The sequence below is a fragment of the Papaver somniferum genome, chromosome 8, assembly GCF_003573695.1.
Source record: "Papaver somniferum cultivar HN1 chromosome 8, ASM357369v1, whole genome shotgun sequence".
In the NCBI taxonomy this organism is placed as follows: Eukaryota; Viridiplantae; Streptophyta; class Magnoliopsida; order Ranunculales; family Papaveraceae; genus Papaver; species Papaver somniferum.
In genome coordinates this window covers 86,217,378-86,243,472 of record NC_039365.1, presented here as the reverse complement: position 1 = coordinate 86,243,472, position 26,095 = coordinate 86,217,378, and the positions used below count along the sequence as shown (strand labels likewise).

The following is a 26,095-nucleotide window of genomic DNA, read 5'->3' as shown; positions in this document are numbered from 1 at the left end:
TACGGTTGTGCCCTGTACGGATGAACCCAAATTATGGTTCTGAAGTACTGACTGTACCAAAAGATTTCAAAGAAACAATAATGTTGGCGGAAAAACCTCTTGCTTCTATTATTTAACTTGTCTATACCAGACCATGAAAAGAAAATTCTTAAGTTATAGAAAGAAGAGTATCCAAAAAATTCAGATGTTCCCATTGTCAATGTGGAAAATGAGAACATAACATTTATAGCGTGGGCAGGGCTATTATTCCTAATGAGACCAATTTTAAGGGTTTCTGAAGCAAACCCCATCAAATATTGACTAAGAGACTGCGACCCATGAAACCTACAAAGGGTCCATATTTCGAATTTTCAAGCTTCTCTGGTGAAGAACTTCTTCGTCTGGTCATGCAGAAAAAGGGAAGTTGTCAGAAAATAAATAAAAAGTTAATGGCAACCATGTTGTATCGGAGGTTCATATTAAAAACTTATACTACATAATACAACAAAGCAAAAGGTTTGAATTTTACCTGCTCCAAAGTCAAAAACATGATCACATTCCACGATCCCAGCCGACCAAAATTTGGTATGAACCCTTTGTAGAATGCAAGAGGGCCCTGCAAGATGCAAATCAGAATATCAAGAAGTTGTTCTCTTCTATAGCTACGAGGTGAGGGAATGACAGAAACTACTTTGATTGTTCATTGCGAAGAAATTGAAAAGAAGGGATAGTAGATTACATCATTTTTCAAAGTCTTGATAAAACAGTCAATGGTGCTTTTGTAGGTTGCGTCACCCATCATTCTTGATTTCACCTGCAAACACCAATATTATTCGTATCAAAATTTCTCCTACCATGTGAACATACTGCTTCTCGTGTTAATCAAAGATACTAATGATGGTTAAAAAACAAGAGACTGGTGGAAGCCTTCGGTAGAGATGAGAAGTCATTGGGAGTTGAACCAAAACCTGCCTACAGCTTAATCCAAGCCAGGTTGTGGGTTCAATTGCCATTTACCTACCTTACTGATACAATAAAAGGAAAAGAAAGCCTAGAATCAGATTATCACTTTGCCAAACTTAGACTATTCTGACTTGGTGACTGATGAATGTAGAATGAAATTGCACGCTAAAAAAATACTTGTACAGCTTATTGACGAATAAAGTACATTGTCAGCTAGGTTACCAGCATAATATATCACCAATACTATTATTCAATCTCATTGTGGCATGTAAGCTTACCACATCAATTGGAGAACCAATACAGACTGCGAAAAATCCTGCCCCTAGACCAGCAAGGAGATGAGTAATAACATTATCTTCGAAACCTGGAAGCTTCAAAATTGTCTGGGTTGGAATGAAGTAAGTCAGATACAGGAACACAAATGTCAATAATACGATAGGCGCCATAAAAATGAATTGACCCCTCAAAATTGAGATTAAGTACTACGTGTTACCTGTTTAATTTGATCATAACTAGCCAGTTCAGCAGCATTTATAATAGCATTCCGAGCTATGTTAGGCCCAATGCCAGTCCAGAGAGCTTTAACTCCTTCCTAAATATTGGAACCAAATTTAGTAAAAGTGATACACAGATAAAAGACCAACGAGATAAATTTAACTTGAAACATAACCTGCTTAACAATGGTGGAGTAAGCGTTCAATGCTCCAGAATAACGTCTTGGAACCCCAGGCAGCAACTTTCCTTCTGATTGAAGTCGGACTTTCACAAGATCAGTAGGATTGGCAACTGCAATTGCCAGAGCACCTGTTCCATGTCATAAAAGGTAGTCAGACATCGGTAACCAAAAGCAACGTAAAGTGATGCTAGCGTGCCTACTGCCAAGCCAGACTAGTTCCAGACTGAAACATACAACTGTTTGGTTTTGAGATAAGTCTTATGGGAGTTGATTACCTATAAAATGAAACAGTAATAGACAATGTATCCTGAATCGGATTAACTACTCTTAAAACGAAAGGTCATAATTACACTCACCAGTAGTTAGTGCAGCAAGAATCTTCTTAGATAACGGGACATCTCCAACAAAGTCACTTCCAACATATAAGCTCTTAACCTGTGTAACACACACCAGAGATGAGCTATCAACGAAAGAGCAAAGTAAAGAAAGTGAAATACAGTCTTGTAAAAATATAAAATCCTAAGACTCACAGGTTCGTATAATCCAATCCTTAAACCTCCATAGATGCACTGACGGTGTAATCCAGGGATAATTCCTTTCCAGAGTGAAGCCATGCCTTCTTCCCTTGCAATTGTAGCGACAGTACCCAACATTCCCCTGTATTTAGGTAGAGAAGCTCCATCTCCTACAGGTTTCTTTTGAAGTTGAAGCCTGACTTTCGCAGTGTCCAAGGGAATAGTACAAATCTGCACGAAACCACCATAATGTAAATTAAAAGCAGTTCACAAATATAATTCTGGGATGAACTCAAACAAAGGGACTATGCCGTAATTCATTTTCTTCCGCCAAAAATTAAGAGTTAAATGGCTACCGATAAACTGAAGAAAGATCACCATTGTCTTTTAGTTGGGGGGTTTTGGATCATTTTTATTATCCCTAAATCTAAGAATTGGGGGTTAGTAAAGCTAAAAGCATAATCGATCCAAGGCAGAGAAAAAAGTTTAAGCAAATCCTAATGTCACAACTGATAGACTCCTCAAAACAAATTTAAAGAAGAAGTGGGATAAAGTACAGATAATTACGATGTTTAATTTTTATTTTTTTTGTTATACCTCAGCGAAACAAGCAGCCATAGCACTACTAGCGAACGTTCCTGCGAAGGAAATTTCGCCCTTGGATTTCAGATCGGCCACCATTATGAGTTTAGTATGTGAGATATGAACACTCCCTCCTGAATTTGTTTTACTGCTGCTACTAATAAGTTAGAAGGATAAATGGAAGAGGTTAGGGATTTTATTTATAAACCAAGAAGAAAGAAGAAGAAGTAATTGTGAAGAAATAAATATAAAGCCTGGCCTTGACCTGACCTGGCAGAGCTAAAATCCCCTTTGAAACCGGGAAATCGAATGTAACCCGTTATGGGGGCCGCATGGTTTATTAGAAGGGCGGCAGTGTGATAGCAATGTCCTTCTAGTTGGTTAGGGAATGTCGGCAGTGTGATAGTAATGTCCCTCCAGTTGGTTAGGGAATGTCCTATAAAGAGTGTAAATTAAGTAGATTACCCTCTCTATTTTTTAACCTAAATCAAAGCTAAATTGAAAATTTGTTTTCTTTCTTCTTCTCTTCTCCTTCTCCCATCAACCGTAACCTCCATTAAAACTCAAAATTTCATCATCTTCGATTAATCGACGATTCGAAAATTAATCAAGTGTAGTGTAATGACTTATATGAGGTATGTTTTGAAAACCCAATTACGATTTGGTTTATTTTGTTCGATTTAAGTTTAATTTCTATCAAAAATTAGGGTTTTAGATGAAAATTGAAATTTCTTGATTTACGTGAGTTATGGTTGATTTTAACTCAATTACGAAGCGTAACTGGATATTTTGATGTTGTTACGGTTGGTAATTTCAATTACCAACCGTATGTTCTTATATCTGAGAATTTTCTTCAGTTACGGTTGGTAACCATTTTAGTTTACGAACCGTAACTCAGTTACGGTTGGTATCGAGCATTTAGTTACCAACCGTAACTGGTTTTACGATTGGGTTTTCTTCAAATTTAACCAGTTACGGTTGGTAGTTCATCTTTTACGAACCGTAACTTCGATTTATGGTTGGTTATGAGCAAAATTCCAACCGTAAATAGCTCTGAAAATGTAAAAAAAAATGAATTTTTTACGTATTTTAGATAACTTTGAGCAACAAAAAGCTAGTTGGGACTAATTTAGAAGTATACCCGATCATTTTCAGATCCTGGTTCTTCATTTTGTTGGTTAATTTCTTCAATTGATTGAGATTGACCTTCTCCTCTAAATTTTTTTTTTTAACTCTAAAAATCTGATTTTGGTTTTGATTTTGAGTTAATATAAGTGAAATTAATCATTAACACTAAACTTAATTATCATCATTAAACTAGGTTATCAATTATGAGGATTAATTTGTCATTTCCAATATTTTTTTTGATAAGAAACATCTTGAATGATCATGTAATGATCCTTTTTGTCCTATTAAAATACCACCCCTCTAATAAATCATACCACCCCTATAACAGATTACAATCGAATAGAATTCGAAAGAGATGACGATGAGATCAAAATATATATTGGGATTCTCTTCTTTACTTTCTTTGGGAAAAGTGAAACTATTTCATTTCCCACTTTCGAAGGCCCCACAAACCCCAGCTGAGGCTGAGCTCACTACTCACTATCACAGAACAATAGTATCGCAAAAACGCACCACCAAAGTTTCTTATTCCTCTTCCCAATTGTTTGAGAATTGGCAAGTTTACAGATGAAATGAGACTCATGTTTTTGGCCAATTGGTTTTGGGGGTTCTGTTATTCTGCCCCAACATCAATTATTATTCTCAGAAACTTATCCTTAGTCATCAGTCACCACCACCCACCATAACTAGAAAGATGGATGAAGCTGAAGCAACCGCATTTATTTATTTTTTTGGTACACAAGGGTATCGAAACTTCCGTTTCTTATGTAAGATTCTAGATGCCAATAATCACTTTGATTTGATGAATAACTTTTCTTCCTTGTACTCCATTTTATAAGTAAATCCGCATATAGTATGGTCTGTGGGAGAGTTTTGCCCTCCCACAGACTAACAAAAAGGCCCCTCCAGAAGAAAAAAAACACAAGTTTATCAACAATACCAATTGAACAGAATATGCATCACAAGAAGTTGTTCTCTTGATCCCCCAGCGGGTGACGATCAATAAGAATAAAGAAAAGATAACATGATCAGATCATTGGACTCTCCAATTTTCGCCGGCGTAAACTGCTTGATCACCCAGCTCTTCTTCTATCCGAAGCAACTGGAAAAATAATAATAGGAAGATCAGGAATTCAATCTATGATCATTCAAAAACCAGTTTCTTTTGTGTTTGTTTTGACTCCGGAAAAATAGCTGTAAACCAGAAGGATCTGCTGACAACTGAGAAGGGATGCAGTATATCAGAAGAAAGAAAGTGAACCTGGTTATATTTTGCAAGCCGTTCACCCCGGCTAGGTGCACCTGCTTTAATCTGACCAGTGGACAGGCCAACAGCTAAATCAGCTATGAAGGAATCTTCAGTCTCCCCACATCTATGGGAAGTTACTACTCCCCAGTCGGCATCCTTAGCTAGCTTCACAGCTTCAATGGCTTCAGTAACAGTTCCAATCTGATTCACCTGTTTCCTCCCACACTAAAATAGTAAGAACATATGGTACTAGTAGCGCTGATGCCAATACAATCCAGTTTTACAAGACACTGAAAAATACAACTTTCACTGCCCTGTTCCTCAAGGTCACATGGCCATTGCTAAAAGTAACATGCACTGATCATTATGCAAGAAAAGTGACTGTTTCTCTTTTCTTTCTTTTTTTCCCTACATAGGATACGTTTTCTACCGTCTACGGTTAGAAGCAGAAAATTTTACTGGTAGGGATTATCAGACAGAGAACAAGCAACTAGAGGAATTTCAGAAGCCAAAACACTAAAAAAGAAAAAAGAAGGTTGATGGACTTGGGAACACTACAGACGGACTAATTTACAACCAAATGTGGGAAAGAGAATACCTTCAAAACGAGTGCATTGCAAGTGAATTCATCTATTGCTTTCTCAGTACGTTTCGGGTTTGACATCAACAAGTCATCTCCAGCAACCTGGAAAAATAATTCTGTAAAGTTGTCTTTGCTTTTACTTTGCATGATACAGTTCTATGAAAGGAAATCACGAAAGATGATGACATCATCGACCAAACTTGGCCAGAATATGGCAAAAAGGCAAGACAAACCACAAGCCATATCTGTTAGCAGTAGGCCAACTACATATACTATATGACAATGTTCCCAATGAAATTTCAATTAGAGATTATCATTGATAAACATCAGTAAGTGACTGGTCAAATAAAGATGCTCATTTTCGCCAAATATCAATACCACAGGGGTGATTATACTAAGGGCAGAGTTAGATCTAATAAATGGACTCCTGTGTAGATATTGTATAAGTTCTGTTGGTGATCCCTAGGTGAGATATCAAATGGTGCTTGCCTGCATGGAACGGACATTTTATGTAGAAATCTTTTACTGTAACTTATGATCTCCAACAGAAAGATAACAAACCTGGCAAATCCCAAGGCTTGTAAATAACTTTGTATGTTCCCAGTCATCCTTGTCAAACGGATCCTCAATAGACACAATTGGGTAAACTGGCAAAAACAAACAAATAAAAGAACAATGAACAATTTTAGGATGATAGAGCTCTATAAAAATAACAGAGTAACCCAAACTTCAGCAGAACTAAGAAAGCACTACCTTTACAGAGTTCTGTATACAGCTCGGCCATATCTTCTGCTGTCTTGAAATTCTGCCCCGATTTATTGGGAGATTTGTAGTCTAAATCATACTTTGTACCTAAGAATTAACACATCTTTTTTCTTCAGTTAAAAACTAACATATAGTCAAATGCTTTTACGTTAACAGTATCAATTGGAAAAGAATTAATCCTCACCTATGCAAAAATCAGTAGCCGCAACATCCATGGCTATCTTAATTCGCTCACTATAACCTGCTCTGTCAATTGCCTGCTTGACGAGATCCAAGCCTTCAGTGAAACTGGCAGAACAAAAATCTCAGCAACCAAATCATCACCATAAATTATCTTCCACCCGCAGCAAGTTTTAACACGTCTTACCTTGAGATATTTGGAGCAAATCCACCATCTTCACCGACATTGCATCCATTTCTTCCGTACTTTTCGATAATAATAGCCTGCTCTGATTGAGATTGGATTAGAATTATCTAATAAGCAGGACGCATGAGTTGAAGAAAGAAAAAACATAGGACACATTCAGCGGAAAAACAGATAGTTCGTGACAATGTGCTGCAGTGAACTGAAAATAAGTGCCTTCATCAGGATGGTACTTGCGCTATGCAATATGGCACTTAATAACCCCAACCTTTCGTGACAATGTGCTGCACTGAACCGAAAATAAGTGCCCTCATCAGGATGGTACTTGCACTATGCAATATGGCACCTAATAACCCCCAACCTTTCATGTACTATGTTGTCCCATTGAATTACTAATCACAAACGACTATTAAACTTCATTTATATTGGAAAGTTGTAAGTCATCCACAGACACAGCATGAAGAATTCATGACAAGTAGGGGACAGGACAAGAAGGTTATTCCTGGGATTCAGATTCTTGAAACTAGGTGAAGATCCAGCCAACAGTTACTTGATTCAACTGATAACAAACCCCATTAAAGGTACTTTTAACACTGAAGGATTCAGTGAAGTAGCACCAAAAGGTCATCTTGTAGCTTAAAAAAGCAGGGAAGATGTTTGAAAATTACTTACGAACAATAACTTGAATGTTATGGAGCATTAACTTTATTAGGTATAAAATATAACACCATTACTTTGGTGATATGGGAATCAGAGATGTGATGCTTCTTAGTTCATCGGAAAGATGTGACCGTTACCAACTTGAATAGATCTAACCACACACACACACAAAAAGGCTACAACTCATATGAGCAAATCTTAGTATTACAGGCAATTAAACAATACACAGATCATATAAATAAACAGGCGGCCATACGCCCAGCTATTTCTGAGCTAACCAGGTCATACAGACATCCCGACTAATGCAAGACCTAGAAAAGTTATTTGTATCATCAAATATACAGGCCAACATACATTATCTATCTAAACTCTCAAGCAACGCAATACAGAATATAAATAACAAAGACACGGATATTTTAGAGAAATTACCTTTAGATGATGATAGGTCTCGGAGCCCATTTGCACTGCCTCTTCAAATGAGTTTGCACCAACAGGGAGAATCATGATTTCCTGATTGTATTTCATTGTCAATTCAAATTGAATGAAGTTCAGGGAAAACTAGAATCTGGGAGTAACTATGTCTGATTTTATAACTGAAATAGTAACCAGATAAAAACCATAAAATTCAGGGGTTATGTTTAGCCACTAAATAATTCATTTGCTAATGCATGCCCTACAGGTAAGAGGTAATTCCATTTTTATAACAATATAAGAGCTCATTGTTACATTCTTATCCGAGATCCAAAGATTCCAAACTTTATAACAATATAAGAGCTCACTGTTACATTCTTATTCGAGATCCAAACGGCCCAATTTTTATGTACATCTCTCATAAACAAATGAAAGCTTGTCGTGTTACTTGAGAGTTAAAAGTGATACCATGACAATGCAAGTTAAGAGGTACAAGCAAGAAGGATGTGAACTTAAAATATTATAATAGCTACCAGTCTAACTCGATATTATATTTACACAATCATCTATCAAAAGGGTGTTGAAAAGTAAACCGATGAAAAGTAAACCGAGCACCTAGGCATACTACATCTATCACCAACCTCGAAAAGGCTTTTCTCTCTCACGAGATGATAGGTAATGTAATTAGATATACTGAAGATAAAAATTTGATTCGATTAAAGTTTAGTGAACTGTATGTATCATTGTTTCAAATGTATATTCATGAACCAAGAACTTATGCGGGGTCGCACTGGCACAATTTGATGCAATTGAATGGTGGGTGTAAGTCTGAAGGATGCATCTTAGTAGCTATTGCATTATGCAAACCGGAATTTCTCATCTCATGGCTAGCTTAGATGCTCACAATCGTCTCACTAGAATTTCTGATGGCTCCAATTTTCACATCAAATTCAACATATTTATGATATATTTTGAGCAGATATTAACAGATAAACAAAGGCTTTGTAACCTGAATCTATATAGAGCATACTTGGATGGACAAATTATTTCCCGCATGTTTTCCACCACTAATAACTGTGAAGGCAGGGACAGGAAGAACGAGGCTGGTTTTACCAGAGAGATCTGCTATGTGCTTGTAAAGTGGAACCTGCAATGGACCACATGAAAGCTCTTAGAATAAGCATTTTATTCTTCAAAATTGAGTAGAAATGAGATAATGTTGTGGTAGCACTCATGCCTCCTTCTCGGCGGCACCAGCTTTACAAGCAGCAATTGAAACGGCTAGTATAGCATTTGCGCCAAGTTCACCCTGCAAGAAAAATAATAAAAGCAAGGTTTGGTGCTTAACCATTCACAGTGATACAAGGTTGTTGTCAGCGTGGTGTAAGGTAAAACCTACGACATTATATCATTTACACTTATTTAGATCATTCTTAATTCATTCTATCAAATCAATGTTTCCAATCTTTTGAATCTCTAAGCCTTTCACCCGACAAGACTATGTTACTCCTCGGAGCAAACAGCCTTATTTCACAAAACTCTTCTTTAAAGCATGAAAAGGCTGCTGATGTAATCAATTTCCGAGTTGCGACTAGCTGGAGTTTACATATGGCACAAGTATTTCCTGAAGAGATCTTAATGAATAGGAGATAAGCCTCACCAAAACCATACATGTGGCACATGCATTTCCTGAATAGATCTCAATATATTGGAGACAATCCTCACCAAAATCATCCTTTCATTTGTATCCTAGAGCTGCTAAATGAGTGCAAGAAGCTATTGTCAACAGTCTCCACCACTATATTTCTTGTTAAGTATAGTAGCCCACTACTTAAATATCAAAATCTTTTGATGTGAAAGATACCCAAGTACAAAGTAAACTCTCATACCTTATTTTCAGTCTTGTCCAAGTCTATCATAGCCTGGTCAATTTGGGACTGCAGAGTTGGATCCATTCCAACTAGAGCTTCAGAGACCTTCTCGTTGATATTTTTAACAGCTCTGCTAACACCTTTTCCAAGATATTTCCCATTGTCACCATCACGTAACTCAAGAGCCTCATACCTGAGGTTAACATATGTAGATAAGAATCTTCACAAAGATCTAAAAATAAATGTACTTTTTAATTACTAGAGAACATTGCTAAAACCTACATTCCAGAAGAAGTTCCGCTCGGAGCTGCAGCTCTAAACATCCCTTTATTCGTGTAAAGGTCGACTTCTACAGTAGGAACCCCTCTGCTATCGAGGATTTGCCTAGCTTTAATCTTCGTGATCACACAACGAACTGCTTTCCTCGTATGATTCGACTAAACAGAATTTTTAAAAATTATATAAAAGACACTAAGTCAAGAAATTAAAAAATCTCAGATAAATAACGATGAAGATTAGTGAATAGTTAGGGCTAAAATGACTTACGATGAACAATACAGGGTCTGGAGCCTTAGCTCTAACAGCAGCATTTACAGCATCTTCAATTTTACGAGAAAGCAAATGCTTATCCAGATATTCCTGAACAGACATTTTTGAGCCTAGCTCCTTTAGATCAAATCAAGAAGTACTGAAACAAAAGAGTTTCCCCAAAAGTTATATGCCCTAGTTCGAAGAATATTGAAACTTGGAGGAGATGCAGAGAAGAAAGATTTTAGTGCCTTCGATGTGGGTATATTACCCCCCGTGCATAAAGGTGGTTGCTCAATATCATCCATTTATTTACTATGGGCCCAGTTAGCAATTCAAAGTTTGGCATACGTACGGATTCGCAAACGTACGAGTATTATACGGATTCATATTTATTGAACTTAAGTTCGGTCAAAAATCCGGTCAAGGAGCGTGATTCATCAGTAAATCGGAACGGCATACGTACGTGTATAATTCATTTTAGAAATATAAGTTCGGCACACAATATTCGGCTTATATATATAATAAACTAGTAAATATTTATGGCGGAAATGTAACGTTTTGTATATGAAATGAAAGAATTTTCTTGTTTTATTGTATTATATATAAAATATATATACTTTTAATCAAAAATAATATCAGGCATAATGGTCGGACAGATAGAGGGAAAGTTTCGGGTCGTTGGTTTGAACCATTTCAATAACATTTTTGTAAAAACCTTTTGAATGTTAACTTGGTTGTTTGGGCTTCGCTGGAATGTTTCTAATGGACCGACTTTGTCACATGAATTCTTGTTTGGGACGGAAAAGTCGTGTATAAACTGGGAAGTTGGTAAAATACACGTACCTGGTTTCCAGTTTTAATAAGACGGTTGATCCATTCGTTCCCGTTCAGCTCGTAAAAGTCCGTGAATCATTCGTGAATGATACGGAGAATTGCTAAGCTAACTAGGCTATGGGGTAATTGTTCCAGATCCGTAGATCCCAACTTAGAAGGACAGTTACTGAATGGAGTGCGGAAGACAAAACAAAAACGAAAACTTATACCATGTTTGTTTGCATCTGACTCATGATCTGAATCTAAGTCAATTGTTGACTCATCGCGAGTCAGATATTAGACTGTTTGTTTTCTATTTTGAGTTAGATCTGACTCAGACCTAATCCCTAAATCGGACTCGTTTGAGTGAGGTATAGAAATACCCCCGACTCATGGGACCAAGTCACTGACTCACATATTTTTGAGTCAGATGAGTCGGGTCTCACTCAAAACAAACATTTTGAGCTTGTTAGAGCACTGCTCGGTCAAACTTGCAAGCGTTGTTATCTCAAGCTTGTTTGTCAAGTTTAGTTGTCAAAACTATAAGTCTTGATTTCTTGTCTACTTATAGTTGTGTCTCAGATTAGGATAGAATGTGTAGTTGAGCTTTAGACTTCACGGCGTTCATCGATTGAAGACGAAGAACTACTAAGGCGAGCTTGTGGAACTTCATCAACAAAAGGTATGTAGAGACTTGAACTCATCTATCACTCAGAAGTCTATTTATATTTTATCTCCTATTCAGACAAAAGTCGTATAGCTATATAGACTTTACATTATACACATTTGATATTTCGAGCTGAGTTTAACTCGCTTACATGTTTCTCGAAATATGTGTTGGTAAGCTTTCGCTTTAACCAAGTTCATCTTTTATTCTTGACGAAATTCAAAAGATGATCATGTGAAAATCGCCTGGTAACATCTTACATGATTTGTGTGAGACGGTCATTTGATGTAGACTCGGAATGTTTTGTATTGATCTATTGATCACCAAAAATTACTTTGAAGCTAATAGTTTGTGTGAGACAGCTATTCCCGTCTTCTAAGAATGTTTCAATGATTAAGATGGAGTTTAGAACAATTAACTATTGATTGGATATAGCATAGTATGCATACTTTTATGTTAATTGTTGCAAGTTACTCCAAGTCCGGGAACCATAATTTACCCGTATGCATAGTGGTTTGACTGTTGAAGTCCGGGAACTTAGTATGCATATCCATATGCGTACTGGCGTAACAGTTCAGGTCCGGGAATTTAGTATGCATACCTGTTTGCATACTAATTCAATTGATGTTAGTCGTGAACGACAGTATGCGTACCCGTTTGCATATTGGCAAACTGACCAGGTCCGGGAACTATGGGTATGCGTACCCGTTTGCATACCTGAGTGGGTTAAGTTCTAAAATCGGTTTATTCGTGAACAAATACATTTATACAATAAGGAAAGCAATCTTTTGCAAACTGTTTCTATAATGTTCATGAATTGATTCAAATGAATTAAAATCGATTTTGCTTCAATTGTATCTTGTATACTTGTATGAGAATATAAACAATTGAACAACTATATAACTAGTTTCATTTGAGTCATTTGAACTTGTTGTGATTAAGATGAACAAGGTTGATTGTTTTTATAAAAGTATTCATATGTCTAACTTTCGGTTAATTATTGTTTAGCCAACCAAGTGTACACGTTTAAATATGGTTACCCATATCTAAATGAAGGCACGGTTCATTTGTACGTAACAAGCTAAGTTCAATCTAACGGTTGAAATATATTAGCTTGAATCCAATCAGGTTTTCATCTAACGGTGAATATTGAATGCCTTGTTACCAAGGTAACATTGATTGCAAACCCTGATTTGAAGACTATACAAGGGAGAACTCTAGCAACTGGGAAACCTAATCCTCACACCTCCTGTGTGATACTAGTTGCGACTAGAGTCGATTCTCCTTTAACCTAGGTTTTTCTAAAACCATTATAGGTTAATGACTTAAAGACTTCATTGGGATTCTAAAGCCAGACGCAACTATTTTCTATGTAGTTGTGCGTTCTGATCTTACTTTGTTCTATCGTATTGAGTACTATCTTCTCTAAGATTTGCTCGAGATTCAATCTCCGATAGGTAAGATAAAAACTAATCAGAAACATCTTCGTCTCATTGTTTGTGATTCCACAATATCTTGTTCCGCTTCCATACGGTTAATATCATTGTGAGGTGATTGATATTACTAGGCTGTTCTTCGGGAATATAAGTCCGGTGTATCAATTGGTTCCTGTTCACCTTGATTTATCAAAAGACGGAACAAAAACTCGTAGGTAATTATGTGGGAGACAAATTTATTTATTCAATAAACTTTGTTGTGTGAGACAGATTTGTTTATCAAGTCTCCGACTTTGGGTCGTAGCAACTCTTAGTTGTGGGTGAGTTCAGCTAAGGGAATCAAGTGCGCAGAGTCCTTCTAGGATTCAGAGGCGTAAGGAATGCGATTGTACCTTGATCAGTCCGAGATTGGTTAGCGCTCAATTACATTCCAATCCGAAGTTAACTTGTAGTTGGCTACAGTCTGTAGCGGCTTAATATAGTGTGGTGTTCAAATCTGGACTAGGTCTCGGGGTTTTTTTGCATTTGCGGTTTCCTCGTTAACAAAATTTCTGGCATCTGTGTTATTTCTTTTCCGCATTATATTTTATATAATTGAAATACCATGGGTTGTGCGTAGTTCAATCAATCGGTAAATCCAACATTTGGTTATTGATTGAAATTGATTGACACTTGAACATTGGTCTTTGGTACCGTTCAAATTGTTTCTCATAATAATCAGGCTCGCGGATTTCTATCTGTTTGTTTTGCTGATTACATTGAGAAACAAAGATGTAACTCTTGGATGTATTTTCCTTGATTGAGTCTGGCTGTCTAGTTGATTCTCTTGGAATTATATTAGAGTTAGTCCATACAGATTGCCTAATGAAATATTGGGTGTGGTTGTTAGACCCTCGCCTTTTCACATTGGTATGTCAAGGTTGGTTGTCATATTTTAGTATCAAAACTCATAAGTCGCTTGATTAGATTAATTACTAGAGTTAACTTTGTTAGGTTAGACTAGGAAGTCTAAAAATGTTGAGATATACAAGTATTACTCTGAAGACCTGAAGATTCCGAAGACGTGTCGACATCAACGATGACATCATCCTTCAACTTGAGGTTAGTAATAAATGACTTTACTTGTTTTCATTTTTATATCTGTTGATGGTGGATTTTTGATGAAAGGCTAAAATCATTAAATCATAATTGTGCATATTTCTGACCTAGCTTCAGACGCGTATGTGAAATTCATATTTTAGGATTTGGACTGAGCGTACAAACCTCATGTCATGATCTCTGAATGAGCCTACAAACCTCATGCCTGACTGATCTTATTCTCATGTGACTTAGTGTATATGACTGAGTTAACTCAGTGACCAGACTCGACTCGTTGGACCTTGACCGATTTATATTTTGATAATTTAACCAGAACCTGACCTTGACCTTTGACTGATGTTGACCTGGACTTAGACGTTGACTGTTAGTTGACTCCTTCTGACCAAACGTGGACCGTTAGTGACCGTTAGTTGACCAGACAGACCAGGCCTTGGATTAATGGACTTGTTTGTGGACTTGGGCTTAGAACTAGATTTCCTAGTTTGATGTTTGGACCCCTTACGGTCCGAATTAGTTTTCGGTTCCTTCTACAAAGTTGTAGATATTCATTAGACGTATCTAATGAGTTATGAAACCAATCTAATTGAATTAGTAAACCTTTTCTATGCTAAAGATAGAGAATGAAAATGGGTAGAACCATAAATGGGCTTGGAACAATTAGATAGACTTGTATGATTCTTGTGTGAGCCATTGTGGCTAGATTCTTAGAGTTCTTGTGTGATTAACAGCTAGTTATTAACAACGATCGATTCAAATGATGAACCAGTGGATCGTGGATCTCGAGGTAGGCGTGGATAGTCATCAAAATAAGTGTGAATTTACATTTAACTCTTTTGTGATTATTGTTGTTTTCTTTTACAAAAGTTTATGTTTAACAAATTCATGCATTGTCTGATTGTGTATTCCATGCATTGTTTTTTTTTTTTTAATTCCGAAAGTACTGTTGATTCTTTTAATATTTTCATTGCTTGGAAAGGAGTTATAATACTTTGTTTGTCTTTATGAATTATTTGGGAAATGAGAATTTCCAGCTGTGGTATATAGGATGCGCTCCTTCATACATATCTAATAGATGTGGAAGGAATTGATAGACATCAATATTATCTATTAGGTGTGAAAGGAATTGCTCGACATCAATATTATATATCTATTAGGCGTGAATGGAATTGGTCGACATCAATATTACCTATTAGGTATGGAATTTGGCACTCAATATTATATATTGTTTGAAGAAGGAGTTAGTTTCATATACATGATTGTTTATTTCTGTGAATTGGTTGTCTTCTAATGTTTAGGTAAAACATGAATTGTTTTTAAAATCATTCCAATGATTTCTTGAAAGTTAAATGTTATTTCTACTGGGCACCCCTTTTAGGGATGATGTGCTCACCCATTCCCACTTTCAGTTTCAGAGACAGATCAGAGTTGCGTAGCGAAGGCTTCGAGGAGTTGAATCCGTTAGTTGGTTAACTTCGGCTATGTTTATTATGTTGTATATTCTATTTGTAAACCAAATGACTATTGTATGTGTATCATTTGAAAGGAGTTCTTGTATATATATATTTCAGAGTGAGGCTAGTTTTTGGGTTAAGTTTTGTAGTGGATTTCTTAATTGAATGCTTAAGTATTTGATTTAGATTATTAGTGCCTCTGTATTTAGTTAATATATTGGATTAGTCAGATGGTAGATTTGGGGGCGCTACATATCCTCTGATAGGGCGCAAATAATAGGTGGGCGCCCCATATCATTTAGAATGCCCCTTATCCAAAATGGGGTGCCAATAGTAAATTCTCCGGGTTCCTTTGACATATTTTCTGGGTGCCAACAACACTTTTTTGGGGGTGCTTCCAACGTATTTCCGGGGTGTCGTTAACGCATATTCTAGGTGCCTTTAGTATTATCTTATGGAGTACAAATACCACTTTTCGAGCCAATTTCGCTGCAAAAGCTTATTTTTCCAAAAACACCTACAAAGACATAAAAATCCATAATAAATACAAAATTGAGCACTAACAATAAATACAATTGAGATCATATTAGATACATAAATATGTCTATCATTATCCTTGAAGCTATTGTTTCTTATGATTGTTGGATATGGCATGCTTTTTTCTAGTCTTCCGGGGTCTCAAAATGACATAAATGTTTTGCACAAGTCGTCTTTTTTTGAAGATTTTAAAGTATAAAATTAGTCTGAAAGTAAATATCACTGTCAATGGTCATATGGATATTATCTTGCAGATGGAATCTATCTAAAATGGTGAACTTAGTTCAATGTTACCGTCAGCTCCTTGTCGGTGAATTGGGTCGTTCATACACGTATTTTAATAGTAGACAAATCGAATTGAGGAAGGATGTGGCATGGGTTTTTGGAATTCTGAAGCGGAAGTTCGCCATCATTCGTGGGCCTTATCCTAACTGCTCGTGAAATGCATAAGACTATGCTCACTTGCATAATTATGCATAACATGGTAATTCAGGAAACCCGTCGTAATAAAGATTGGACTAACCACGAAGATGGAGATTTAAGGTATGAGGTTCAACCAGAAAGAGGATTACCTGCACGGAACTACGTGCAAGTTGAAAGCAAGAAGATTAGGGGTCCAAAATTTACCTTAGCCCAAGATGAAAGCATTTGCAAAAACTATGTGTTCTTTACACAAGATAGTGTCGATGGTGCCCAACAACAATCTACCAAGTTGTGGGATAACATATTTGCTAAATTTTGTGATGAAACTATGAACATCAATGATCGTGATGCAAATGGATTGTCCGGTCGCTTCGTTGTAATCAATACGCAAGTTGTCTTCTATGTTGCTGCTATAATGCAAGTTGTTCGTGCTCGAGTGAGCGGTCTTGTCGATGTTGATGTCGAACGAAAGTGTCGAAATGATTGGAACCATAAACATGGGAAAAAATTTGGTTATGAAAGTTGTTATCATATTTTGAAAGTGTTGCCTAAATATAATCTAGAAGTGTTAGCAAGCATGTAGAATGTACCTGCAAGTTCACCATACACTTCTTCTCCTTCAACGCCAGTTTCACAACCATCTCAAACATCTCACCCCCCCTCCTCCAGAGAATCCATTTTCTTCACCTGAAACCACAACAGACAACAATTCCAACTTGAATGTCAATGTTGCGATTAAAAGAGAATTATTATGAAGAAACGCTACAAGAGCAGCGAGAAAAGCTGCCCAAGAAGGAGAAGCAAGTGAAGGTTTTTTGGATACTTTAATAGATCATCAGAAGACCTTCGAAAAACAAAGAGCAGTAGACCGGTAGTTCTTAACTAGCTAGGGAGATGAAAAAACATCAACAAACTCAAGAGAAATTTGTTTCAGACTATTACAAGAATAAGATTCTAAATGCAAACACCTCAACAATGACCCCCAGGAAATTGATGGTATGGTAGATGGAGATGGACAGGTTAGCAGAGGAGTTGGAAGAAAAACAAAACAAGAGAAATTTGGAAAAACAATTTGGAGGTCAAGCTGAAGATGAGGATGATGAAGACCACGATGAAGTAGTGCCACTTAATTAATTAATATATCAGCTTTAATTTTAATGAAGATGTAGTAGTTCGGTTATGGTGAATGAAATGGTTCTAGTTTTTCATTACATTAAAACTTTGTAGTAGTTTTTTCATTATATTAAAACTTAAACTTGACAGCATCCATTAAAACTAAACCTAAGATTAAAACTAAACTTAAGCCTAACATCCCATACGAGTTATTAGAAACTCATTAAGAATTTGGTAAGGCACTTCGTATTAAAAAAAAATCCTTTCCATCTTCGCCACTCGTCTCGATTTCGTATTCCCAATTCAGCATTGGTGTCACTTCTAAGACGATATCGATTGACAATCCTTCTCATAGCTATAAAATCCACAAGATCTTTTTTGATAGTCATGAATCGGCTAAACAAAGCAGCTCGATCCCGGTTATGAGGATTACCTATCTCTGTGCAGAAGTCATCATGAATTTTATCCAAATAACTCATATTGGGTAAACTATTCATCCGTCGTTCTTAATCTTTCTTCGGGTAGTAAATTACATAGTTTCTACAAAGAGATAAATCTTCATCTTCAGTAAATCTAGGATCATCCATAAAATTACCCAGAAAGTAGAGAAGTTTTTAAGTGAAGGTGTGATTTTGAAATGGATGAAGTGGAGAAATTTTTAAGTGAAGGTGTGATTTTGAAATGGATGAAGTGGTATGTATTTATAAGTATTGTTGGCGATTGAGTCTAGGCCGCTAATTCTAATGAAAACCGTAAAAAAAAAAAACTTAAACAACTTCAAAACAAAACTATGAAATAAACAATTAAATTTAAACAACTTCAAAACAAAACTATGAAACAAACAATTAAACTTAAACAACTAAACTTGACAACACTACTCAATTTGTCCTCCATCTCTTCCAAACTCAGCCCATATATTCGCTGTGAGATCTTCCCTTAACTTGTTATACAGAGTTCTATTCTCAATATGACTAGTCATTTGCGCATAGTTCCTTGCAGGTAATCCTCTTGCTGGTTGAATCTCAGGCCTTAAATCTTAATCTTGATGGTTAGTCCAATTCTTATTGGGACGGGTTTCCTAAATTACCATGTTATGCATAATGATGCAAGTCATCATAGTCTTATGCATTTCACGAGCACGTAGACCACGATAAGGCCCACAAATGATGGCGAACTTCCGCTTCAGAATTCCAAAAGCCCATTCCACATCTTTTATCAGTTTCATTTGTCTACTATTGAAATCTGAGTATGAACGACCTATTTCACCGGCAGGTGGCTGATGGTAACATTGAACTAAAGTTGACAATTTTGGATAAATTCCATCTGCAAGATAATAACCATGAGTGTAGCGATTCCTGGTGATAGTTAAATTTACCTGAGGACTAATTTCATACTTTAAATCTTCAAACAAAGACGACTTATGTAAAACATTTATATCGTTCTGAGATCCCAGGAGACCAAAAAAAGCATGCCATATCCAACAATCATAAGAAGCAACAACCTCAAGGATAACCGTTGGTTTTGCGTAGTGACCGTTATACTGACCGACCCAATAGGTGGGTTATCCGGTCCATACCCAATGCATGCAATCAAGACTGCCCAACATTCGTGGAAATCCCCTTTCCTGGTTTTGCTTTAATAATTCACTAACATCCGCGTCAGTTGGTTTTCGTAAATAGATTGGACCAAAATGATTAATCATTGCTTCGCAAAACAACAAAAGATACTTGTATGCGATTGTTTTACCTATACGAAGGTACTCATCATTAGAACTTAGAGGTCTGCCATATCCAAAAATCCTTAAGGCCGAAGTAACCTTTTTTTCAGAGCCATGAACTCTAATATTCAGTGCATTGTACTGATAATTAAATTGAGGTTCCACCTGACAAAGCTCACTAATAATATTTAGCACCAAATGTAGGGGCATGCATAATCGACCTTGGAAATTTTCATCAGAGAACACACAGTCGGAAAGAAAATAATCGTGCATCAGCTTCTTGTGCCATTCATCCCGACCCCGGTATGTATATCTTTTTGTGAATACTTCACTTGGCTATGGATCTCTAGGATATGCCTCGATGAATATAGCTACAACAAATTGTTGGTTAGTTCTCTATCTTCAACTGAATCATCATCAATTTGATGCAACGCATGTTGTTGTTTTTCAAATAGGTCCATATGAATACGTACCTCTTCGGCAGAAGAATCCATTGATTTGAAACTAAAAATTAAATAGAGGATTAAAGGTACAAAAGAGTAGGTTGATAGGGTTAATAAAAAATGAGGTGTGATTAAATTGAATTGAATGGGGTAAATTTATAAGGAAACGTGAGGGGAAATAGCTGTTACTTCATTATCTTTTTTTTTTCTAGATAAGAGAGATATTATTGAACAGAAAAAACTTACAAAGAGTTATCCTTTTCCAGATCCCTTGGAATGAAATCTGGTGGCTCCTGAGACCACAGACTATTATCGCTTACTCTGGCATTTTTAGCCAAAGTATCAACTACAGGATTTGCGGACCTTTTGACAAAAGCACAGTACCAAGAATCGAAAGTTTTCAACAGAAACTGACACTCCTGGACAATACTATTTGTTGTCCAGTTAATCACACTTAAGTTGCCATTTATGGCATTCACTACGTTTTTATTATCTCCGTCTAAATGCAGGCTGGTAACTCCTTTATCTTTAGCCCATGTGATTTCTCCCAATGCAGATAATGCTTCTCCTTGTTTCTCATCTACTACTTTTGAAGTCTCCCCTTTTGCACCTTCAAATTTTCCTGCAATACTTCTAATGATTAGGCCAATACCTATTGGCAAATTGTCATTGATAAAAGAAACATCAAAATTTATTTTAATATCATGTTCTATGGGAGGATTCCATTTCTGCAGTACAGAGTTAGATTGATCAGGCAACTGCGTGTTCATGGTTGCAGTTGGGGAAGATTCTCAATCACTAATGTACTGTTTTAAGTGTTGAAAAAATTCTGCCGGCCTGAAGTAAAGTTTATCAAAGACAATAGTGCATGTTAATTTCCATATGTGCAACAAGATACAAGTTATAAACCTGATTTTTTTCATGCATTACAGTTTCACCAAAATTATTAGTAATAAACAGACTTCTTAGCCATTCAATGTAATTCACAAAATTCAAAGTGCTGGCTAAGTTATTATCCATTGCAAACCAGATTCGTTTGGCCACATCACACTGAATAAATAAATGATGCATGTTGTTAGAGCACTGCTTGGTCGCAAGCATTGTTATCTTAAGCTTGTTTGTCAAGTTTAGTTGTCAAAACTATAAGTCTTGATTTATAGTCTACTTATAGCTATGTCTCAGATTAGGATAGAATGTGTAGTCGAGCTTTAGACTTCACGGCGTTCATCGATTGAAGACGAAGAACTACTAAGGGGAGCTTGTGGAACTTCATCAACAAAAGGTATGTGGAGACTTGAACTCATCTATTACTCAGAAGTCTATTTCTATTCTATCTCCTATTCAGACAAAAGTCGTATAGCTATATAGACTTTACTTTATACACATTTGATATTTCGAGCTGAGTTTAACTCGCTTACATATTTCTCAAAATATATGTTGGTAGGTTTCACTTTAACCAAGTTCATCTTTATTATAGACGAAAGTCAAAAGATGATCATGTGAAAATTGCCTGGTAACATCTTATATGATTTGTATGAGATAGTCATTTGATGTAGACTCAGAATGTTTGGTATTGATCATTTGATCACTTGAAAATTTCTTTGAAGCTAATAGTTTGTGTGAGACAGCTATTCTCGTTTTCTAAGAATGTTTCAATGATTAAAATGGGAGTTTAGAACAATTAACCATGATTGGATATAGCACAATATTCGTACTTGTATGCTAACTGTTGCAAGTGTATTCCAAGTCCGGGAATTGAGTATGCATATCCGTATGCGAACTGATTCAACAGTTGAAGTCCGGGAACTATGGTATGCATACGCGTATGCATACTGATTTCAACTGGGTTCGGCCGTGAACGACAGTATGCGTACCCATTTGCATACTGGAGAAAAGACCAGGTACGGGAACTCTAGGTATGCTACTCGTTTGCATACCTGAGTGGGTTAAGTTCTAAAATTGATTTATTCGTGAACAAATACATTTACATAACAAGGACTGCAATCTTTGCAAAACGTGGCTATAATGTTCACGAATTAATTCGAGTGAATCAAAGTCGTTTTTTCTTCAATTGTGTCTTGTATACTTCCATGAGAATATAAACAATTGAACAACTCTATAGTTTCATTCGAGTCATTTGAACTAGTTGTGATTAAGATGAACAAGGTTGATATGAAAGTGTTCATATGGCTAACTTCGGTTAACTATTATTTAGCCAACTAAGTGTACACGTTTAGGTATGGTTACCTATATCTAAATGAGCTACATTTCATTTTTGTATAACAAGCTAAGTTCAATCTAACGGTTGAAAGATATTAGCTTGAATCTAATCAGGTTTTCAATAACGGTGAATATTGAATGCTTTGTTACCAAGGAAACATTGATTGCAAACCCTAATTTGAAGACTATATAAGGGAGAACTCTAGCAACTGGGAAACCTAATCCCCACACCTCTTGTGTGATATTAGTTGCGACTAGAGTCGATTCTCCTTTAACCTAAGTTTTTCTAAAACTATTATAGGTTAACGACTTAAAGACTTCATTGGGATTCTGAAGCCAGACCCAACTATTTTCTCTGTAGTTGTGTATTCTGATCTTACTTTGTTCTATCGTATTGAGTAATATATTCTCTAAGATTTGATCTAGATTTAATCTACGATAGGTAAGATATAAAAAGTAATCACAAAGCTCTTCGTCTCGTTCTTTGTGATTCCACAATATCTTGTTCCGCTTCCATACAATTAAGATTATTATGAGGTGATTGATATTACTAGACTGTTCTTCGGGAATATAAGTCTGGTGTGTCAATTGGTTCCTGTTCACCTTGATTTATCAAAATACAGAACAAAAACTCGTAGGTATTTATGTGGGAGACAAATTTATCTATTCAATAGATTTTTTCTGTGTGAGACAGATTTGTTTATCAAGTCTTCGGCTTTGGGTCGTAGCAACTCTTAGTTGTGGGTGAGATTGGCTAAGGGAATCAAGTGCATAGGGTCCTGCTGGGATTCAGAGGCGTACGGGACGCGACTGTACCTTAATCAGTGTGAGATTGGTCAGGGCTCAACTACATTCCAGTCTGAAGTTAACTTGTAGTAGGTTAGAGTCTGTAGCGGCTCAATACAGTGTGGTGTTCAAATCTGGACTAGGTCCCGGGGTTTATCTGCATTTGCGGTTACCTCGTTAACAAAATTTCTGGTGTCTGTGTTATTTCTTTTCCACATCATTTATATAATCCAACCTTTGGTTGTTGATATAAGTTGATTGACACCTGAACATTGGTCTTTGGTACCGTTCAAGTTGTTTCTCATAGTAATCAGGCTCGTGGATTTCTATCTGTTTGATTTGCTGATTACATTGAGAAATAGAGATATAACTCTTGGATGTATTTTCCTTGATTGAGTCTGACTGTCTAGTTGATTCTCTTGGAAATATATTGGATTTAGTCCATACATATTTCTTAAACGAAATATTGGGTGTGGTTGTTAGACCCCCGCTTTTTCAATTGGTATCAAAGAATGCAAACACGTTTAAACCTCATAAGTCTGTGTTTGTAGCAATCTAACTCTATGGATAGTAATGCTATCTCAATAAATGCACCACCAGATCCAGGGATTCCAGAATTCTATTCCATGACTGATTTAATTAAAAAAAAAGACTTAGCAAAAAAAAAAACTGATTTAATAAAATCTGTAGAAGAAATTCTATCTAAGCCTCTACCAGGTTTAAAATCCCTTAAAGTGTTTTCAGGGCTTGAAAAGAAACTTGAAAGCTTATCTTTTGATGTTGAGTCATATCTCCAAAAAGAACAAGAATCTCATGATATGCTAAATCAAGTTATGATGAATAATATTCATGTTGAGATTGATCTTGATTTACTAATCAGTGAGAGCAATTCTCCCCCTCTGGGAAATCCAATTGGTTGTAACAAACTAAACGAATTCTAAAAGGAGTTTAAATCTTAGTCTTCTGACCGTATCATCTCAAAGCATGACTCAATTCATATGTCAAATCCTGATACACCTACTCAAGATAACGGTGTTTCATTCTTTTGTAAAAAAGTCAGGATGTCTCTTTTCATCAAAAGAGTTTCCCTATGTAGTGCTAAATATAATTTGCAGAGACTTTTTATTATAAGTTGTAAAGGAAGAAATCAGGAACACAAATTCTCATATGTTCTTTTTAAGTTCTTTGAAAAACTTGTAAAAACAGTTCTTTGGGTATGTCTCAATGCAGTAAGATGCAAGAGTATTTGGAATGAAACTCTCTCTTGGTGTCATATATGTGTGCAAACTCTCTTTGTATTATCTTAGTCTATACAAAGGATTGCTCAAGAAAATGTTTGTTGCTTATCAAAATTCGATGAAGCTTAAAACAAACGAGCCCTTGATACCACATGTATGATTCACATACTTTGAATTCGAATCCAGTTCGTGACTGAACCTTGTTCGTAAACATGCTGGTTCGGGTTCTAATCCATTTGTGCTTAAAACAAAAGAAAGAACTCTTCTTGTTCTTTTCACCTTTTCTTTTCGACAGTTCACGAGCGAAAGAGAAAAACCCAAGGGTTTGCGAACTCATAATCACCAAAAACTCTTTTTTCAATCTCCTTGAGTGTTCTTAGTACCATTGGGTTCGCAACAAAATTCTACATCACGGGTTTGTCTTTGATTCTTCTTCCTTTCCAATTCCGGAGCTTCACCATTATCAATAGTTCGTGTACCCGGTAAGTGCTTTACTGGTTCTTAGCTTCTCTTTGATTTCAATGGCATCTAGGAAGAGACTTGGTCGTGGTGAAAGTTCGGGTGGTTAAAATCGTGACACTATTTATGATCCAAGCTTACAAACTAGGTTCGTGGACGTAGAGTCTCGTGATTATTTTGTAGAATATAGTACAAAAAAGCCTATTATGAAGAGGATTTATGATTCCTCAGAACTTAGTGTAGATGGTCTTCCTTGTTTCTTCAAAAACCATAAGTGGGGTATAATTCTTCATCCCATGGGAACAACACATACATAAATGCCCAATTTTATGCTAACCTTCATGAAGCGGACACTGTCAATTGCACGTTCAAGACCATTGTTCGTAATGAAGTTTTTGTTTTGAATCGTCAAGTTATTGCTGAGCTCTTGAATTTGTCCCGGGTCGGTGAATTCCAAGTTTCTCAACCTGAGCATTTGAGACCTTCTGCAAATGAGCTCTCAAACTTTCTTCTTGCAAAGGATGTAACCTGGAAGGATGGGAAGATTGATGTTCATGATGCTGCGTTGTTTCTATGAGTTGCTGGAAAACTACCGGTGGCTAATTTGATGCCCAACATTATTGACTGACTGTTATGGACCAGATCTCTTGTTGAACTGGTCTATTACATTGTTGAAGGGAGTAATATTGACTTATGTGGCCTTATTATTCTTCATATGATAAGTGTAAGACAGACTTCAAAGAAGACTCCTGGATTTCCTTGTATTATCTCAAGGATTTGCAGTCATTATGGCATTATTTATGTTGGAACCAGTCTTGGAGGACCAAAAGTCCTGACCATGAAAAGCATCGAAAAGATGTGCAAAACTCCAGTTAGAACTCCAACCAGAACTTCAGTACCTCCTAATCCTGAAATCATCCATCTTCGACAACAAATTGAATGTCAGTAGGAAGAATTGGATTATGCCTCACAAGCTTATCCAGAGTTGTTTGAGAAGTTCGATGAAATTTCTAGGGACTATTATAAGATGATTGATTAATCATCGTTTAATTGTTTTGTTTATGTCTTTGCTTATGGCATTTTATGTTGAACTTCTTATATCGAACTTATTAACTATTATTTTTAATGGTTGTAATGACTTTAGTGGTATTTTAGCCTTGAATGATTTTATCTTTCAATTAAACTGCTAAATGTGTTAAATCCATAAGAAGTTTGTCTGAATATATGTCAAAAGTTAAGTCTATTATGTCATTGTGCAAATATTGATGAAAAATAGAATGAACTTTTGATGTCAAAGATTAAGTCTATATATGGTGTCATTAATGCAAATATTGATGAAAAATAGAATTAATCTATGAATATTCCGCAGTATTGATCTTTCCATGATCCACTTCTATGTGAAATTACTGTACGGCTC

General features: G+C 36.2%; 2 protein-coding genes across 2 annotated transcripts; both read right to left on the bottom strand.

The window, feature by feature from the left end:
• Positions 1 to 83: 83 nt before the first annotated feature.
• On the bottom strand, positions 84 to 2,972 carry LOC113301904 (mitochondrial uncoupling protein 1-like). The gene is made up of 9 exons (XM_026550743.1): positions 2,731 to 2,972; positions 2,149 to 2,364; positions 1,975 to 2,053; positions 1,613 to 1,746; positions 1,436 to 1,534; positions 1,221 to 1,325; positions 719 to 793; positions 509 to 595; positions 84 to 380 (listed from the first exon to the last, which is right to left on the bottom strand). The coding sequence occupies exons 1-9, from the start codon at positions 2,812 to 2,814 to the stop codon at positions 351 to 353; spliced, it is 909 nt and encodes a 302-aa protein (XP_026406528.1). The 5' UTR covers positions 2,815 to 2,972; the 3' UTR covers positions 84 to 350.
• Positions 2,973 to 4,623: 1,651 nt separating this feature from the next.
• On the bottom strand, positions 4,624 to 10,522 carry LOC113301902 (cytosolic enolase 3-like). Its single transcript, XM_026550740.1, has 13 exons — positions 10,293 to 10,522; positions 10,029 to 10,183; positions 9,765 to 9,939; positions 9,113 to 9,184; positions 8,906 to 9,022; positions 7,894 to 7,974; positions 6,808 to 6,884; positions 6,625 to 6,728; positions 6,429 to 6,527; positions 6,237 to 6,322; positions 5,691 to 5,777; positions 5,105 to 5,302; positions 4,624 to 4,945 (listed from the first exon to the last, which is right to left on the bottom strand). Exons 1-13 carry the CDS (start codon positions 10,395 to 10,397, stop codon positions 4,877 to 4,879), a joined length of 1,425 nt encoding a protein of 474 aa, XP_026406525.1. The 5' UTR covers positions 10,398 to 10,522; the 3' UTR covers positions 4,624 to 4,876.
• Between the last annotated feature and the right edge of the window lie 15,573 nt (positions 10,523 to 26,095).

What these genes read in the sequence shown, in the direction of transcription:
- LOC113301904 (XM_026550743.1), bottom strand. Translation starts at nt 2,814, where the DNA reads ATGGTGGCCGATCTGAAATCCAAGGGCGAAATTTCCTTCGCAGGAACG. An exon ending in GTTATGATCAAATTAAACAG is followed by an intron (nt 1,326 to 1,435) that starts GTAACACGTAGT and finishes ATTCCAACCCAG; the next exon opens with ACAATTTTGAAGCTTCCAGG. An exon ending in TTGGTTCTCCAATTGATGTG is followed by an intron (nt 794 to 1,220) that starts GTAAGCTTACAT and finishes TGGTGTTTGCAG; the next exon opens with GTGAAATCAAGAATGATGGG.
- LOC113301902 (XM_026550740.1), bottom strand. Translation starts at nt 10,397, where the DNA reads ATGTCTGTTCAGGAATATCTGGATAAGCATTTGCTTTCTCGTAAAATT. An exon ending in CTGGTGCCGCCGAGAAGGAG is followed by an intron (nt 9,023 to 9,112) that starts GCATGAGTGCTA and finishes GGTCCATTGCAG; the next exon opens with GTTCCACTTTACAAGCACAT. An exon ending in GGCTTGCAAAATATAACCAG is followed by an intron (nt 4,946 to 5,104) that starts GTTCACTTTCTT and finishes TTATTTTTCCAG; the next exon opens with TTGCTTCGGATAGAAGAAGA.